Consider the following 18532-nt stretch of genomic DNA (forward strand, 5'->3'; position numbering starts at 1 on the left):
CTGGACCAATAGCTCTGAGGGATGAACGACGCCATTCATCTCAGTGAGGTATTAATTCAGACATCCAGTAATGATCATTTAAATATCAAAATGCTTAGCTATTACTCTGCTCTCATGAGAAAGGAGAGGGCCAGTGAGTGCATGCGAGGGGGGGGGGGTCTTACAGATCTACACAATTTACTGTGGACTTCTCATTTTGTGCCACAAGTGGGTGGTATTTGGGAGATTCCCCCACTTGCCTCCAGCTAAATTACCTGACTGCTCTTCTTCAAAAACTAGCCCCTCAGTTGTCTTAGCCTTGAAGCCTTCTATAAATATGAAATAATAATAAATGGATGGAATGTCTTAGGTGTACAAGGTACTTCACAAGAATGGACCAAATTCTGCTCTCACTTACACAGAAATCTGGAGTAACTCTATTCAAGTTAATGGAGTTATTCCAGATTTACACTGTGTGACTGAGATCAGAATACAGCCCAGCATTTCTGCCCAGAGGAAGTCACTCAGATGATGCACAGCACAGCAACACAAAAGCAGGGTGGTACTGGGTCAGGAAGAAGGATTCTGCAATTGAGAGACTTATGCAGCAATTGGTATAGCTGCACTGGTGCTGATCTCAAAGCAATGCATTGTGCCAGAGAGCGAGCGTCTATATAGCCCAGTGGTCTGGACATTCACCAACAGCAGGGCATCTAAAAGTTAGGCTATGTCTACACTACAGCCAAGATCGACGCTCTGAGAGTGAAGACCCACCAAATCAACAGCAGATTGCTCTCCAGTCGACCCCTGTACTCTATCCCCGATGGGAACAGTAAGGTAAGTCGACGGGAGAGTTTCTCCCGTTGACCCTTCAGGGCGCAGACCCCGCGGTAACTCAACCTAAGGTACGTCGACTCCAGCCACGTTATCCATGTAGCTGGAGTTGCGCAGCATAGGTCGGCTCACCACGGTAGTGTAGACATAGCCTTAGACTCAGCGTTGCTTAAGTCCCTAGAGTCATTAGAAGCTAAAATCCCAGCAATGGGCATCACAAACATGCAGGGCGGCTGATGTGCTTCTGAGTGTGGTACTGCCTGCTGCCACAAGGCAGCTCCTGCTGGGGCTGCTCCAGATCCTGGAGGCTGCCAATAAGTGACCCTGCATAAACTCCAAGCAGCAGAGGAGACAGAGGGGAGCAGACAGAGGTCCACTAGAAGGGGAGCCCAGGCCACCCCCTTGGTTCCTGACCAGAGCTGGGTGGTCTAATGGTGGAGCCCCTGCCCTGCAGGAATGACAAAGGTGCAGCCACCCAAACACAAGTGGCATTGCAACCCTGTGCGCCTGCTTGGCATCCACAGGCACTGGGCACCCCCAGACCTCCACGGACAAGTCAGGGGCACCAGGCATCCCGAGACTGCTGGTGCTTCCTGGGGAAGTGAAGATGTGGGAGGAGGGTGGGGTATGGGACTCCCAAAACTGCCGTGCCCCTGGTGGGGATGGTGCTCTTCAGCCTGACCGCTTCTCTGGGTAAGAGACGGACAAGTGTGAGATGGGAAGAGTTCAGAACTGGGTGCAGGGCAATGTGGAGGGTAGGGGGGAAAGAGCATGGGGCTGGGTGTGGGGTAAACTCAGAGCGGTGGTGGGACCACGTGGGGGGAAGAGCTCAGGGTTGGGTGTGGAGCAGGAGGAACATGGGGTAGGGAGAACACGGGGCAACGTTGGGGGAAGAACATGGGGCTGGGCGAACTGGAAGCTGAGTGGCGGGGCAGAGTGTGGGGCAGAGAAGGCGCAGGGCAATGTGTGGGAAGAGCTCAGAGCTGGGTGCAGGGCAGGGATAATTGGAAGATGCTGTGGGGTGGCAGCATGAGAGCGCAGGCCTGGGTGTGGGGGAATGGCAGGGGGAGCGGTCAGGGCAGGGTGCAGGGCAGGAGAGGGGAAGAGCTCTGGGCCCCCTTCTTAGGGAAATTCAGGCTGTGCTCCTGGGAAAAGGCCCAGAGCAAGGAATATTTTTTATCTCTGCACTATCCCGATCTGCATTCACATAGTGTAGGTGGGGGAGTTCTCTGCTGCTTGCATTTTTTGTGGATTTAAAAAAAAAAAGGGAGGGGGGAGGGGAGGCGGGGGGAAGCCAGGCAGTGGTGGGTGTCGGGTAAGCAGGGGAGGATTCTGAGCAGGGGGGTGGGGAGGGCTGGTTTTCTGACCTTGGGTGGCTGACAGCTGAGGGTGATTCTGAGCCTGGGTGTGTCAGGGGAGACAGGGCAGTGCTGAGGGAGGTGGTTTTTGAGCTGCAGAGAGGTCAGGTAGGAAGAGGAAGGAGGAGAAGGATGTGGGGGAGGGGTGGTATTTCTCAGTAGCTGCAGGTTGGGTTGGAGGGAGCTCAGGAGACCTGATATGTTTGAGCTGGGAGGATGGGTGAGGTTGGCAGGATTGAGTGCAGAGGGGAACGGGAGTTAATTGGTGAAGGAAGGAGGGGCAGGGGAGTTGGTAGAGAGTGGGGGAGAGATGGTGAGATAAGAGCTAGAGGGAAGACTGGCACGAGGAGAGAGTAGTGACAGAGAGATAAATAGCCTCTTCTCCCCCTGACCTGGTACAGCAGTGCACCCCAATTTGCACTCTGGGAGCTGGGGATGCTAGAGGGCTGCCCACCCCAAGGAAAGGCTTCACTGCTGACTGAGTAATGAACCCCTAAGACTCAAAGCACAGCCAAGTCAGCACCACAGAGCTCCACCAGGATCTGCACTGAAACCAGCAAGCCCCAATACGCATGCCAAAGCAGTCAAATGGCCTCAGAATCACACAGAACTGGGCCCCCGCTCACTGGAAAAGGCTAGTGAACCTCAGCAAGCCTTTCAATGCAGCTAGTCTGCATTGGCGATGACACCTAAAATCCACTAGGGAATTTGCCAAAAGGATTTTTCACGGCTCCCATTTTCACACACCCTGAAAAAAACCTGTGCAATAGAAACACTAAGCCTCTCACCAGGAAACAACTTCCCCGGAAACCTGACTTGACTATAAAGTGACTGTCTCCTACCATGTTCTGTGCAGTGCCTAGCATAATGGGGCTCCAATCTCAGTTGTGACACTCTCGCTGCTACAGAAATACAAATAAGATTAAAGAAATACCTTTATCATATAAGGGTTTCACACAAGTGCTAGCTCCAAGATAGAAAACAACTCGCCATCTGCTGAAAAGCCCCTCCGGTGTGGATTCCACCTGTAGAAAAAACAGCTTTCCGCCTACAAATAGAACAGGCCAGAGTGTGTGTACAGAAGTCCCCACTGTAAGCCCAGTACTGTAACAGTCTGAAAGAGGGAGTGGAGTTTACTCCAGCCAGTTTGCACTTTTGTTACTGGAAGGAAATGTGTTAAAAGAAGTTTGAACAATGGAGCCTCTTCCCACAGCCCCTTCAGAACTGCACTCTGCCTCCCTGCTCTGCTGCGCTGCACTGGAAAGAAAGCCCCTTTTATCTCTTCCCACTTGCCACGGGAGCAAATACAAGACTCCAGAAGAAGCAGTTCTGTATTGAGAAACAGAGTCCAAGGCATTTGGGAGGAAATAGGCAGGGAACACCTTCAAAGATGACCTTTGACAGATGACCTTTGACAGATGACCTTTGACACTGCCGTTTGGTGGCTTTGATCTCTGATGGCCTCCAAAAACTCTCAAGCATCCAGTGAAAGAATTTCAACTGCAGTAAACTGTGCATTTAAATCCTGCTGTGAGTGCTGGACTCCCTTGATCTTATCAAATACTCAGAGATTCACTGTCCAGATCCTTCAGAAGCACAGTCTGTGGGATCCCTCTCACCAGCCACAAGGGAACACTTAGGCCTTGTCTACACTGCCACTTTACAGCGCTGCAACCTTCTCGCTCGGGGTATGAAAAAACAACCTGCTGAGCGCTGCAAGTTTCAGTGCTGTAAAGTGGCAGTGTAGACACTGTGGCAGTGCTTTAACGTTGCTAGTGAAGACATACCCTTAGAAAGAGGTTTTGTACCTTTGAGTTTATAGCAAAAATCTCATTTGTGGATCTACCTGATAAACCAGTTAGGGCCACATTTTCAGAAGAGCTCAATTCCCATTTAGGCACCAAAATAAGTGGTTAGATTTTCAAGAGAGCCCATTCACAGTTGCTGAGCTCTTGAAAAATCTGGTCCATAGTAGAGCAACAATGCCAGAGCAGTGCCAAAGAACAGATTTTACAACACATTTGTGTGAAACAGGTTAATCAACTGTTAGCAAAACAGATTGGCTCCAATCTCTCCTGGCAAGCGTCCTTCTTAGGGTGACCAGATGTCCCGATTTTATAGGGACAGTCCCGATTTTTGGGTCTTTTTCTTATATAGGCTCCTATTACCCCCCACCTCCTGTCCCGATTTTTCACACTTGCTGTCTGGTCACCCTAGTCCTTCTCCAACATCCTCATCACCCGCCTCAGAGCCAGAGTCAGACTTCCAAGGAAAGATATGGATCACTTTGAACCAGCAGTGGTTCATCAATGGTCCTGCATTCAGTGACATCAGTTAGCACAGATCATCTGCACAAACCCAACAGGAGGTCGATGTCAAACTTCCTGTGCCAGAAGTTATTATGGCTCACAAATATGACTTCTATCCCTGCACCTTAATTTAGTCTCCTGTGCACAGAATGCCTCCTTGCATATATCAAAGCCCAAAGGAGTACTTTCAAGCAGGTCAATTGTGACTAGCCCTGTGGGATACACAGCAATGCCAGATAAGGGAAGTCACAAATGCTAACCATCCAGGAATAAACTTCCAGTAAGTGACAAATATCACTAATGAGGCAAATATCCTGAGCCTTGCTGCAAAATCCTACACTGAATAACATGCACTTGGTCTCACTCCTGGGAACCTGTCTTTCATCCCCTACATCCATTATGGCTCACATAATGCCATGTACACATCCAGTCATCGCTCCAGCAGCACAACCACGTCTGATAGGAAAAGCTGGCTCAAAAGTGACAGACCATTCAGCAAAGAGTGTCACATCCTCTTGGGTCATTTTATCTGTGTCTGGCTGAGGCTACACGCCAACCTCCAGGGCTCTTATTTCACACTTGTGTGTTTGTGGCTCCCTAGCTGAAGGAGCACAATGTCTGCAAGATTGAGATTGCTTGGCAGGGATATGCACATATTTCAATTTAGAGTTGCTATGAAATGTAAGCAAAAATGTTGTATGGGGCACAGACTATTGGGCAATGTGGCTTGCTCAACTAACCAGTGAGCTAAGAATAGAAGCTAGCTATGAAACAAAACCTGCCAGGATTGGCAGCTATTTCAGGCACATTTGGCTGGTGGGACAGAATGACATAACAGGACATAAGGAGGAAGCAGTATGTGACACATCTGTAACCTCACTAAGAGCCATGGATAGGCTTAGGCACTTAGGTGGAGCTGTTGCCACTGTGTGTGCTCCTCAGACACAGAAGCATTGCAGGGACTGGGTCTGGGATGTGCTGTGACAGCCTGTCACCATAGGACCAGTCCTTCCTATAGGAGGGAACCATGGCCTGGATCTGAGGCCATGTCTACGCTACAGGAACTAAACCAGCACAGCTACAGTGCTGTAGCTATGCCAACATAACCGTCCATCCTAGACACAACCTACAGCAATGGAAGGGGATTTTCCATCACTGCAGAAACACCACCTTCCCAAGCGATGATAGCTAGGTCAACAAAAGCATTCTTCCATCTACCTAGCTGTGTCTACACCTGGACACGCCAGGATTTTTCACACCCCTGAGTGCCATAGCTATGTCGACCGAAATGTTAAGTGTAGACCAGGCCTGAGCCTGGTTGATTTCAGGGAAAGATCCTGCACTGGATTCCAGGCACAGGAGCAATCAGTGAAGGGCACAGGGGCTAAGTCCCACCAACGAGAGACTCTCCATTACTGCATTAGACACACACAGCACCCTTCTAGCAAACCCTTTTCTCCCACAGCACAATGGATAAAAGCAGCAGGAGGTGCAGGGGGGAAATGGGTGGGGGCCGGGGAAGGGAAACTATAGCTCTTCAAGGCAGCACCACAACATGCACTCAGGACAGGAAGGGGATAGCCGTGCCCATAGCAGGATACCAAACACAGGGCCTTCAGGCTTGATCCAGCCCCAAGGCCCTTCCTTCCAACCCCGAACTCATCCCATGAGTTTCCAAGGGACCCAACCCACAGCCTTTATGGCTCTGCGTGGAGGCCACTGAGCCCCATCCCCTGCTAGCTGTCAAGTAGCCACGCTTCAGTCACCCAGCTCTGCCCCAGCACCCCCGCCTCCCTGCCACCACTGAGCCTGCAGACTTGGGCTCCTGCTGTCCCCTGTGTAAGGAAATGAGGGATTGGTATATCTCCTATTATTATTAAGAGAGGGATCTTACAGACATTTACTCACAGCATCTTTAACCACGAGAACCTGGCTGCAGCAGGACAAGCCCACACCGTTAGCCTCTTGCCAGCTCTTTGTTCCCCAGCTCAGAGGAAAGGCCATACAATCCTCCCCACAGAACGAGTTAGACACATCAGGTCCGCAGCATGTTCAGTGCAGCAGCCCCACAGTGCAGTCTGGGGAGGGACAGCTAAGGATATGCTGGACTGGCAGCCTCTAGCCCCTCAGAGGACTCTTTCCCACTGAAGGGGCAGAGCTAGCTGGGAGCTTCCCACTGCCTTTCCAGCCCTCTTTGGAGGGCACAGCTTTCCAGAACCAAAGGTGCAAGTGCAGGGGAAGCACCAGTGCCAACCCCACCCCAGCCCCAGGGGGAGCCAAGGCAGAGCGGGGAGGTGCGCATGCTTAACGTTCAACATTGACTTCAGTGGGCCCTTTCACAGGCTTGATCAGCGCTGTGAGATGCACTGCTCAGACTCCTGCAGCACCCCAAATAAACCCAACTATCTTGGGATTCACACTTGTGTCTATGATTTTAAGGGTCCTTTGCCTCAGGTAGCCTGAAATAATGTGGTCTCTGGTTTTCCTATGGCATTCCCAACACCTAGGAACTGAAAGTCCATAACAAGACTGGATCTCTTTATTTCACTTACTCCTTGAAGTATTAAAAGAACCAGTGAATAACAAACACAAGTACACAGACACTGCCACCTGCACACACCTTTGTCATGTGTGCACTAAGCACATGAGTGGACACATCTGATTTAACTCCATAACCATGTGGAATTACACACACATGCACATAATTCTAGACAGTTCTGCCAATAACAGGTTTTAGTGGCAGAAGAAAATAGAACTGATTAAGTTATTTATTATCTGTATTACAGTAGCAGCTAGCAGCCCTTGTCATGGATAGGGACCCACTGTGCCAGATGCTGTATGAACACAGAAAAGAGTTCCTGACCCAGAGAGCGTGGTCTGTCTGTCCCTCCCACTCCCTATATGAGGAGCTTCCACACTGATGGCAGGAATAGGGAATTTGATGGATCAGGGAGCAGAGAGCACTGCATGAGAATTATGGCAGCAGCACGTAGCTGAAATTCCCTTGCCAGCGGTTGTTGAAGGGATGAGTATCTCACCCTATACATAATATTCAATCAGAAAATTTGGAAAGGGGATGGTTGGACTGGACATATCACCTAGAACTGGGCCCAGTAGTAAATCACTCACTATTACTCAGATGGGTCACTGAGCCAGTTCCTAAAGCCACTGGTGGCTCATTAACTTGAGAAATATCCCCTTCACCTAGACACAAAAGTAAAGACCTGACCCAAGTGCACCCCAAAGGACAGCACTTCTGGGCAAAAATTAGGTCCTGTTTGGTTTGGATGGAATTTGATGACAGAGGCCGCAGTAGCTGGGGAACATGGCTTCTCAGGGGAAGGCTAGAGCTGGGAGTCAGGTTAAAGGACAACAAGCTGCTCTTTAGTCCGCTCCACAGAAGGGGAGAGGACGGATTGTTTTGTTTTAAACTGTAATTCAGATGGTTTTAGCAAACAATCCCTCAGGCAGAAGGAACCTGCATGGAGAGCTGGAGGCCACAGCAGAGAGCTGGAACTGACGAGTTTTACAAGCCAAGACTGGCCCTCTTATTGGCTCCACCCTAGCATGAAGAATGCAGGAACTGCACCATGCAACTGTGGTTCACCCAAAATGAACTCTGCTCAGCTCAGAACTTGCAAGACCTTCAGAAGGAGCCCATTAGGTCGTAGATGGCATCAACTCTGTCCAGTTTGTGGGGCAATGGACAGAGCTCCTGCCTTTACAGTTCCTGAGCGGAGATGCCAAAACAGACACAGGGCAATGCAATGTGCCCAAACAGACTCCAGGGTGCTACAGCATCCACAACCTGCCCTGCTGTACAACCCCGCTGACACCTGCCCAAGAGGCCATCTTTACTGGCCATCCCCCTGCCTCATGAGACCTCTCCAAACAATTGTGCGTACTCCTGCTCTACATCCATTACAAGAGATCCCTCCATGAGGCAACTGATTTTCATTGGCCCTTTGAATGGCCACTTAAGACAATTAAAGCTAGAAGAAAGGTCCAATGGCAGAAACAGTCATTATGGGGGTACCACTTGGAAATAACCAATTTGTTGACAGGTCTGTAAATATCCCTCCTCGAAACACCACTAGAGGACACACTCCACATCCAAGTTCCCTTCTAGTCAGAGAGAGAGAGATAGGTGACTAGCCCAGCACAGTAAAGCAGAGCCAGCCAGAGGTTCCTCACAGCTGGAAGATTCCACAAACCATCCAGCACTGATTCTAACAACTCATTTCCATGTTAAACACTAGGATGAGGAAATTATTCTACTCTGATCTTGCAACCAGATCCACTGGGATTCTGCCAGGATAGGAGCCACACTTTGTACGCTCTTCAGGGCTAGGACCATGTTTGTGAAGTGCCAGTGCAAACACGTGGTGCTGAATAGCTACAACCAATAAGTGCTGGATGGCCAAAAGTTTGAAAACTAAAAGCCACATCACATCAGCTCCTCAAATAAAGCAGCTTTTGCTGGGAGCCCAGTGCTCCCAAAATACTGAGGTGTGTTAATCTTCACCTTCTCTGATGAAATAAATAACAAAATCTCTTGGAATTTTGAAACCAGTGCAAATGCCCAACTCCCCCTCTACAAGTATGTACAGCTCCCATGACTGCATCCAATAGGAGTTACTCTCATGAGAGCCATCAGGCCCCTGGATAGTTACTCTTTCTAAAACATTGTAAACACAGACTCCCAACTGCATGACACCCACTCAGTGTCCTCCCCAGCCCCACCCATTCATTCAATCTCTCCCTTTTTTCCCCAGCTCCCTCATCTCCTCCTAGAATTCATACCCTTTCCCTCAAAAGTCTCTGGGCCTGATTTGCTCTTATCCTACACCATGTGCGATCATTTACACCAGTGCAAAGCAACTGCAGATTGGGTGCAAGACACCACCAAGTCAGAGCACCTCATCCCAAAGGTGACTGCACACTTTGTATTGTTCTTAGTGCTCATTAGGTATCTGAAAACATCTCAGTATAACTGTGCAATGCAATTGATTTGCAGGATAGTGATAAGTTTTACTTTAAACATTATGTGGAGGAGCAGGGGGCTCAAGTTTGACATGTCTGTTGCTCCAGGTACAAATGTTCTCTACAGAGTCCATCTCTGTGGGAAGCTGCATCAAGTAAAGCCGTACCTATTTTGTAGTGTATGTCTGTGCAGCACCCAGCACACAGGGAGTCCCTAGACACTACTGGGGTCCCATAATAACAGCAATATACAGGAAAAGAAAAAGAGCCCCTTGGATAGCATTTTTATTAATATGAATTTGCATTACAGTAGCATCTAGAGGCTCCAGCCGAGATCGGTGTCCCACTGTGCCAGGTGATCCATAGGCAGCATGAGAGAGACACAATCAGTTCACAAAGGAGGGAGAGAGAGAGATAATTGTGCTTGTGGATAAATGATGCTGCCCAGCCTCCCTAACCCCCTTAACAAGCAAGGATTAAGGACAGATCAGAAACCAGCTGGAGAAGTTGTGAGGCTTCATCACTAATCATCCAATTGCATCAGTCCTGCCTCTCCCCCTTCTAACAACTAGCACCAGACCAGGCTCTCCAGTGATAACACTGCTTAGGAGCATCTGGTGTTGGATCCCAACACCCATGGGGAGGAGAATTCGGGGAGAAAGAATCTGCAGGACTATGGCTTGGTGTCAGAGGGCAGTGCACAGCAGGGGCAGCACAAGTGCAACACATGGCACTGCACTTCCATCCTCTCAGTGACTTATTTACTGGTACTTCTGCCTCACCAGAGCAGAACAGAACAGCCAGAGCGGATGCTGTCTCCAAACCCAATCTGCAAAGGGTTAACTTGCTCATAGTCAGCACCAACCCTCCTAGATGTGCTTAGGAATTTTCCAAGGCCAATTAACAGCTTTCCACCTGGGTTCCAGCTACTATTTATAACATGAATAATGGAACAAGGAGCCACCCAAGCATACCAGGTCCATTTGTTATGGCTAAACTTGAACCTCAGATGTTGTGTCCTGCTTAGTAAACAGTGGACTCGAGTGCTCCCAATGCACCTTCACTGTGGGGCTAGCAACTGTTAGAGAAGGCACTGCTGGGAAGTCTGGGAGACCAGTCCCCAGAGGAGTGTATGCTCTCAGTTAAAGGCAGAAATAGTGACACAGCAGCCAGCCCCAACCTACCCCAGGGGACTCGGCTCTGCTCTCCCCCATGGGCTCTCATTTCTGCCTCTGCATTCCCACGAAGGAACTGTTTTTCTCACTCACCTGCTAGGTCTTGTCTTTTCCACCAGGTCTACACTAGGAAATTAGGTCGGTGTAACTACGTCGCTCAGGAGGGTGAAAAATCCACCCCCCTGAGCAACTCATTAAACCGACCTAACCCCCTGTGTAGACAGCACTAAACTGACAGGAGAATTCTCCCATCAACATAGCTACCGCCTTGCGGGAAAGTGGATTAACTATGCCAATGGAAGACGCTCTCCCATCAGTGTAGAATAGATAGTATCTTCACTGAAGCGCTACAGCGACCCCACTGCAGCATTTTAAGCGTAGACCTGCCCATGAGTTTAAGCTCTTCTAGGAAGGGATTATTGTTTGCTAAAGGTTTATACGGTGCGTAGCACAATGGGTCCTAAACTGGCTAGCCTCTAGGTGCTACCACTATATAACTATTAAATAGGCAGGATCCTATCCCATTTCTCTGCACTTTGTTGAACAGAAAAGAAGTTTGTAGTTAAAAACAAAATGCTAAGCTCTTTCCCCTAAGTATTAGAGCAGGGGTAGGCAACCTATGGCACATGTGCCGAAGGTGGCACGTGAGCTGATTTTCAGTGGCACTCACACTGCCCGGGTCCTGGCCACAGGTTCAGAGTGCTCTGCATTTTAATTTAATTTTAAATGAAGCTTCTTAAACATTTTTTAAAACCTTATTTACTTTACATACAACAGTAATTTAGTTATACATTACAGACTTATAGAAAGAGACCTTCTAAAAACGTTACAATGTATTACTGGGACATGAAACCTTACATTAGAGTGAATAAATGAAAACTCGGCACAGCACTTGTGAAAGGTTGCCGACCCCTGCATTAGAATCACAGGAGACATTCACAGACACTGCACCCAGCTAGTGTCCTTGACACTTCCTCTGAGGGCTGCATGTCCCCAGGGTGGTTTCCCTCCCCACTACCTCAAACAATACACATACAAACTATAGCCTTCCTAGAGTGACAGAGAACCGACACACTCAGTAGACTCCGACTCCGAGCCCAACTGCCACTGGACCTCCTACCTATTAGCAGCAGATTCATCCAGCACTTTTTCATTGTCGTTGCTGATTTTCCACCCCATTCCAACAGCATTCAAGTCATAGAATATCCCTGCACCCACAGCTAATGTCGCGGCAGCTCAAGAGCAGCACCAGGGTGGAACCACCACTTTTACCTTGTGTCCTGTAGTTTTAGAGGGCTTTGGCACTCTAATGCCATGGCTGCCAACTGTATATGACACATCCAACAGCTTAGCTTCTGGCTCCTCTTTATTGTTTTGGATGGGACTATAAGTGAGACGGGCACTGAGCTGCCCTGTGCTCCTTCCGTCCAGGAGGCCAGTCAAACCCATTGTGAGGAAAGCTGAAAATGCAGAACTGGATGTAACATGGTGGCTCTGAACCCCTTTGATTCTTCAGTCAAAGGCAGCCGCACATTCTGAGGCAGGGCCACCCAGCTGTGATGAGGCTTTTCAGACTCAGCCAGGCCATGAAATTCTCATTCAGCTTTTGCTCACTTTCCCATGGTAACCGACTGCATGAGAAACACAGCAACGATGGGGTTAATATGCACACAACAAACAAGGCCTGTGACAGGAAAAGAGGCATCTTGGCTCAGGACTTCAGGGAGTACAGCAAGATAATGAAACACAGACACTGGGAAGTGCTCTGAACACAACTGCTCACAGGACTGACTCACCTACCCATTCTGCACTGGCTGGCTCCCCTTCTTATCCCCTGAGGCTGGAGCTGGACTGAACACTACACAGTGATGGGGTGGCAGAGCTCAGAACAGAGACCAGCCGGATTGCCAGAGGCAGAGGAGCCCTGTCCAGGCTGGAGAAAGAAATGGGTAAAAAAATCAGATCAGAAAAACAAGTCTTGGGACAAGTGGAGTGGACAATTCCAGGCCCTGCATGCTGAGAGTCAGGGAGGTAGGGGAGCACAGAAAGGGATCGCAGGAGCTAGAAATGAGACGAGTCTTAAGTGGCCAAGACTGACCCCACTGCAAGGGTAGGCTCTTGCTCCCCGAGAGGGGATAGCATCAGTACAGCATCTCACATCAGAGTTTGGGCAAAAATCCAGCTCTCACCAAGCTGAACATGTCTCACCTCATGGCCCAATCTGCACTGGATCAGAGGGGAGACGCATTCCCTGCCCTCTACACAGAGCAGAACAAGGGGACACAAATGGTAGTGTGTGAGTGAGTGAAAGCTGCTGGAATGTACATTCCACAGTGGTGGGAGGCTGAGGGGGTAGCAGGGAAGGCAACCAACAGGAGGTAACCAGACTGACATGATGTATGGAGCTGCTTTATCTTGCACTCTGCAGTGCTGCCAACTCGTGATTTTATTCATAAGACTCGTGGGTTATGGAGTTCCTCCTAAAGCCCTATGCTGGATTCATGGGGTTACATGGGAATCTCAACTTTCATTTAAAAAAAAAAAAAAAGTGTTTCTAGCCCTCCTGGCTACACAGCATGCACCCCAAAGGTTCCAGTATTTTAAAAAAATCTCATGATTTTTGGAGCCTGACTAATGTGTGAATTCTTGGGATGGTGATCACATCCTCCTGTGAGACCCTCTTTGTGCTCCACCCCCAAGGGTGTAAATTACCCCAGCTTTCACTCATGCCAACTAACCAATAAGCAATTAGCAGTGCCATTCACATCCCCACAGACATTACCACAAACACCGGACTTGAGTCATCCAGCACCAAATGGCTTTGACTAGAACAACTTCAGCTCCTTGACGGAGACAAGACCAAGCTCCCCAAATCAGACACAAATATAGGGTTTTATTTTAAGCCACAGACTTTCTGAAATGTAAATATACAATTGAGAGCCAAAAATCCAAGCAACAAATCTGATCTGAATTCCCAGTCTCCACAAAAAGTGAAATACAAATCCAGATCCACAAGCTCATGTGAGCAGAGAAGACTCATTATTAAGGGCTTATCTACACTTACAGCACTGCAGTTGTGCTGCCGTAGTGCTTAGTGAAGATGCTACCTAAATACCAAGCATAGGTACTCCACCTCCCCAAAAGACATCAGTTATGTCACTGACAAAACACTGTCTACACTTGGGGTTAGGTCAGTATAACTGTGTCGCTCAGGGGTGTTGAGTTCCAAACTCCTGAGTGACATAGTTATACTGACATAATTTGATAGTGCAGACCAAGTCTAGGTCTGGATACTAGTTCGGATATTATTATGTAGTATCTGTATTTCAGAACCACTGAAAGGCTCCAGAGCAGATCAGGACTCCACTCTGCTGGGCACTGTGCAAGCACACAGTAAGAGACAGTCCCTGCCGTGGAGAGCTTCCAGTCTAAAGTCAAGCAAGATGCAACAAGCTGGTGTAAGAAACAAGCGGAAAGAGTGTGCACACGCATGCACATGCATGGCCCGCAACCCCACCCAACGATAAGAAAGCCAGGAACATGTGGCTCCATGGAATGGCTTTGTGCCTTTTTCACAGTTGAAGCTTGTAAGATATTAACCAACAGGAGATATTAACAAGGTCAGAAATCCCTGCTGATAAGATCTAAACTGCCCTGACCCGTTTCCCCAGATTCAAACCGAAGCCCCAAACCTTTTCTGACATGCAAACTATCTGACTGCTGTTTTGTTTTCACTCTCTCTTGCTTCCTACTCACATCAGGCAGCTGAATAGGAAATGCTGAAATCCCAGGAGTGGCTCAGCCCAAATCAGGAAGTACTGGAGATCTTCCAAGAAAGCCTGCGGTTTCCAGGCCGAAGAGCTCTGCACACATCTGGTCATAAGCATCGCATTTTTATCTCCACAGAGCTTGAGCCCCACCCTTCCCTGCCCAGGCCCAGAAATAAAGTACACAGCTGGGACTAGAGGGAAAGCACACCTGAAGGGCAGTCACTGTGCGCTTTATACAGTAGGATAGTCAGGAAGAAATCTACCTACAGTATGTTCAGTTGCCCAGTGCTGCCACATCCCCTAGATGCTTGGGACGGCAGGGTCTCTGGTTCTCCCAAACGCAGAGAAGGGCACACATGCAGTGATGTTAATTTCAGATATTTCTAAATCCCCAGATTGGTGACTGGGTGGGAGGTCCGAAGAAGCACTGCTCCCTCTTGGGATGATGCCCTTTCCGTCCCATGCAGCCAGTGCCTCTGACTTTAGCACATGGCATTGGGGTTTCAGCTCTCAGAGAAGATGCTGCATGTGCTAAGGTGCGAGCTCTTAACAGTAACACATTACACTGATGCCCAGGGGGTGCCTAGTGCTAGCTCTAGTCCCTTCCTTCCTCTCCGCCAAGCACACGGGCAGATTTAGATCTCTAAATAAAGTGGCCCCTATTTTTGCCCAGCACAAACCTCGCCCAGATGGCACAGCATCACCACTTCTGCCAAAGTCCCTGAATATAGCCTAGTTACAGGGCTGGGCAGAGTATCTATCCAAATCCCCCATTCTGCATATTAAAGCCATGCTAACGTGGGAAGTGCTGGAAGCTCTGTTTTTCTGGAGCATCAGCAGTGTCAAGTAGAGCAAGATCTGGATGTCCAGGGCACTACAGTGACATTTCTGTTCCCAAGGCAGAGCCAAACACACCTCCTATGGTAAGGGTAACACCAATACTGCCCACTAGTCAGCTCCAAACAGCCATAAGGACCCAGCCTGGTACCTCAACAAGATTCAAGCATGGCTACAAATGGCCATTTATGGAGGCTTTGAGGTACTGTATACTGCTTATGTCCCTTTTTATACAAAATATCACAGCAGCATCTCAGCCAAAGCCTCCAAGGAAGGTAACATACAATTTTGCAGCGTTGCCCACTCTTGCAATTTTATGGTGAGCTGCACGAGAGCTCATGTTTGTCCTTAAAGCTCTGGTAGTCAAACAATTAGGTGAGAATCTCAGCTTTCATTTAAAAAAAAAAGTGCAAGTTTCTAGCCCTCATAGTTGTTGTAGAAACACTTGAAAATATGATTCCTGCAGGCTTAAAAAAAAAAAAAAAGACGGCAAATAAAGAGACCGAAGTTTATTATTTTTTTAAATAATGATTTTTAAGGTACTCTTGATTTGGGTGGGCCCTTAGTCATGGTTTTTGAATATTTGGGTTGGCAATATTTGTGCAGTTAGTGAACTGCACTAAGGCTTGGCTACATGGGGACACTCAGGAAAGTTAAAATGAATTAACTAAAGCTGTGAAGTTAAAGCACATTAACTCCTGTGTGGATGTTCTCATTCAGAAGTGGTGTTAGTTCACTGCAGCATTAGCCAGAGGTTTAATTCACTTTAACATCACAGCTTATAGGTTCATAGATTCTAAGGCCAGAAGGGCCCATTGTGATCTCTAGTCTCACCTCCTGGATAACACAGGCCATAGAACTTCCCCAAAATAATTCCTAGAGCAGATCTTTAACATCTACTCTTGATTCCAAGCTTAATTTGTCTTAACTTTCCTGAGTGTCCTGTATAGACAAGCCTTGGTGTTATCCACTCTCTAGATCCAGAATATCCAGGAGGGTGATAGAGATGAACTGGGCTCACTTAGATACTCCTTAACCTGGACATCCCCTTACATCTATGTCTAATGCAGCTTCCTGCCAGGACTACGAACACCACCCTCCTGTTAATGGCATAAGGGTCTTGTTTGAACACCATGAGATGCCATCACACACACAATCCCCAGCACATATCTAACACCAAGATAGCAATGCAACAGTCTACCACAGAACCAGAGAGTGGACATGACACTCACCACACACTGTCAACAAGACCCCCAGACTTAAACTCACACTAGCATCATGCAGGATGGGACTGGATGATTCTGCAGTAGCCTACATAAGATACCGACCAAGTTCACCTGAGGAAGACACAGGCCTTGCATGGTGTTAGTGCTCTGGAGCAGGGGTCCCCAACCTTTTCAGGACCAGGGACCGGTCGGGAGCGCTCGTCCCGCGCCTCAGCTGGACCGCCCGCAGGCGTGCCTGCGGGAGGTCCACCGGAGCCCCGAGAGCAGCGGACCTCCCGCAGGCATGACTGCGGAGGGAGCGCTCGTCCCGCGGCTCGGGTAGACCTCCCGCAGGCACGCCTGCGGGACATCCACTGGGTCGGTTCGCGGCCCAGTTTGTAAGAGTCTGCGGACCGGTACTGGGCCGCGGACCGGGGGTTGGGGACCCCTGCTCTGGAGGACATAAGCAGAGCTAACTAATCTCCACAAGGCCTGGTCCTTCATTTCCAGATGGGTTAAACATCCTGCTTGCCTTAGACTGGATTCCTCAAATTACACCCCAATGTTTTGCTTTGCAGAGACTTGATGCCTGCACCTCCCTCGACAGCCACCTGAGAAGGGACCTCCTGTTGCCATGGCTTGGAGAACTCCTGCTCTGTGCAGGCAAAGCAGAGGACTCATCCTCCCTAGGGGAACCATCACTTCTATCCATGTAAGGCACTGGGCTTGCCATTACACCAGCAGCCCTGAGAGTCATGGCAGGGTACACACCCCAACCAGACAGACTGCTCTTGGGAAGAGAAAGCTTGCCCCATTTCCATGAGCACCCAGCTGCTCCGTCTCTGAACATGGGACCCAGGGAATCCCACCTCTCAGCTGCTTAAGACCTCCCTCTCAAGCCGAAGGGGGAAAGAGGAGGCGTGAGGAGGAAATCCCTGCGGCTGGTTCACTAAGTCCATTGCATGTCGCAGGGCCTAGTCATGTGGGCAGATGCAAAAATAGCTCAATCGCCTCTCTCATTTCCCTTTTCTCTGCATCCCAAGCCAGGGCGCAGCCCTCCCCGCTCTGCTGGCGCAGCGAGCTCTGACCCCGAGCTAGGTGCCACAAGGCTTCTCTGCACCCGGCCCTGCCCGAGGAACAGGCGGGGATCACTTACTCTGGCTGGAGGCGCCGCTCCCTTGGGCCAAGCTCACACTCGCGTCTCCTCCTTTAATTCCATCTGGGGAGAAAACAGAATCCGACTCGTAAATGGTGTTGAGCATCTGATGTAGCCCTGGCATGGAGCCTGCTGCCGGAGCCCAGGCCGGGGGTCAGCGGGGGCAGAGGGGCCACTCAGCCATCTCCAGCCAAGGCAGCGGGCGTCAGAGCCGGGCTCGGCCGCTCTCGCATCCAGGCAGCTGCTTCCTGCCGGCTGCTCCTTCAGCTGGAGGAGGGGCAGGGCGCAGGGGCTTCCCTCGGTGCCATGATCTCAGCCCCGCCACTCAGGCGGCCCGCGGCAGCTCTCAGGAGCCAGCGAGAAGCTGAGCGCCGCCCATCCCCGTGCGCTCCGCGCCCCGGCTGCAGCCTGCCCGCTCCGCTCCGGGCTCTCCGTGGCCGATACACCTGCGGCGGCCTCCCCAGCCCGGGCCAGGCGCAGAAATAGCTCGGGGAGGGGCTGGCCCCGAAATAGCCCGAGCGCAGGAGCCGGGCTCCGAGCGGGGCACGGAAAAAGTTGCATTGTTTGCGAAGGGCGCTCGTGATTGGCCGGGCCGCAGCCAATGGCAATCGAGCCAGGAAAGTTTGCAATTGAAGTCGAGCGAGCTCCATCCGCAGAGAGCGCTCGGGCCGGGCCGGGCCGGGCCGCCGAGCTCGCTCCCACCTGCCCGGCCGGGGCTCAGGAAGGCTCGCTCCGCAGCAGCCCCCTCGCCGCGGCTCGCGCTGGCTCTTTGGAGGGGGCTGCAGCGAGATGGCCCCCGCCCGCCTGGCAGGGCTCGTACTCCGCATCCACATTGTGCAAGACAGGCGCGGCTCTGATGCAACATCCCCCGAGGAGCTGCGGGGTGCGAAGGGCGCTCACGCAGCGGGGCCGGGGTACATCCGGAA

The 18532-nt window shown here is 50.2% G+C and overlaps 1 protein-coding gene across 8 annotated transcripts in view; it reads right to left on the reverse strand.

The window, feature by feature from the left end:
* HDAC7 (histone deacetylase 7) overlaps nucleotides 1-18532 on the reverse strand; it is a 259876-nt gene that overhangs the window by 126709 nt on the left and 114635 nt on the right. For 3 of the 8 annotated variants that reach the window (XM_044994608.1, XM_044994611.1, XM_044994612.1), the window contains exon 2: nucleotides 17607-17669. In XM_044994608.1, the coding sequence (XP_044850543.1) occupies nucleotides 17607-17669 (63 nt within the window). Of the gene's footprint in view, nucleotides 1-17606; nucleotides 18100-18532 lie in introns of those variants that run through there. The other 5 variants (XM_044994607.1, XM_044994610.1, XM_044994606.1 and 2 more) reach the window with 3 other exon arrangements.

This window comes from Mauremys mutica, chromosome 20 (assembly GCF_020497125.1).
Source record: "Mauremys mutica isolate MM-2020 ecotype Southern chromosome 20, ASM2049712v1, whole genome shotgun sequence".
Classification (NCBI taxonomy): Eukaryota; Metazoa; Chordata; order Testudines; family Geoemydidae; genus Mauremys; species Mauremys mutica.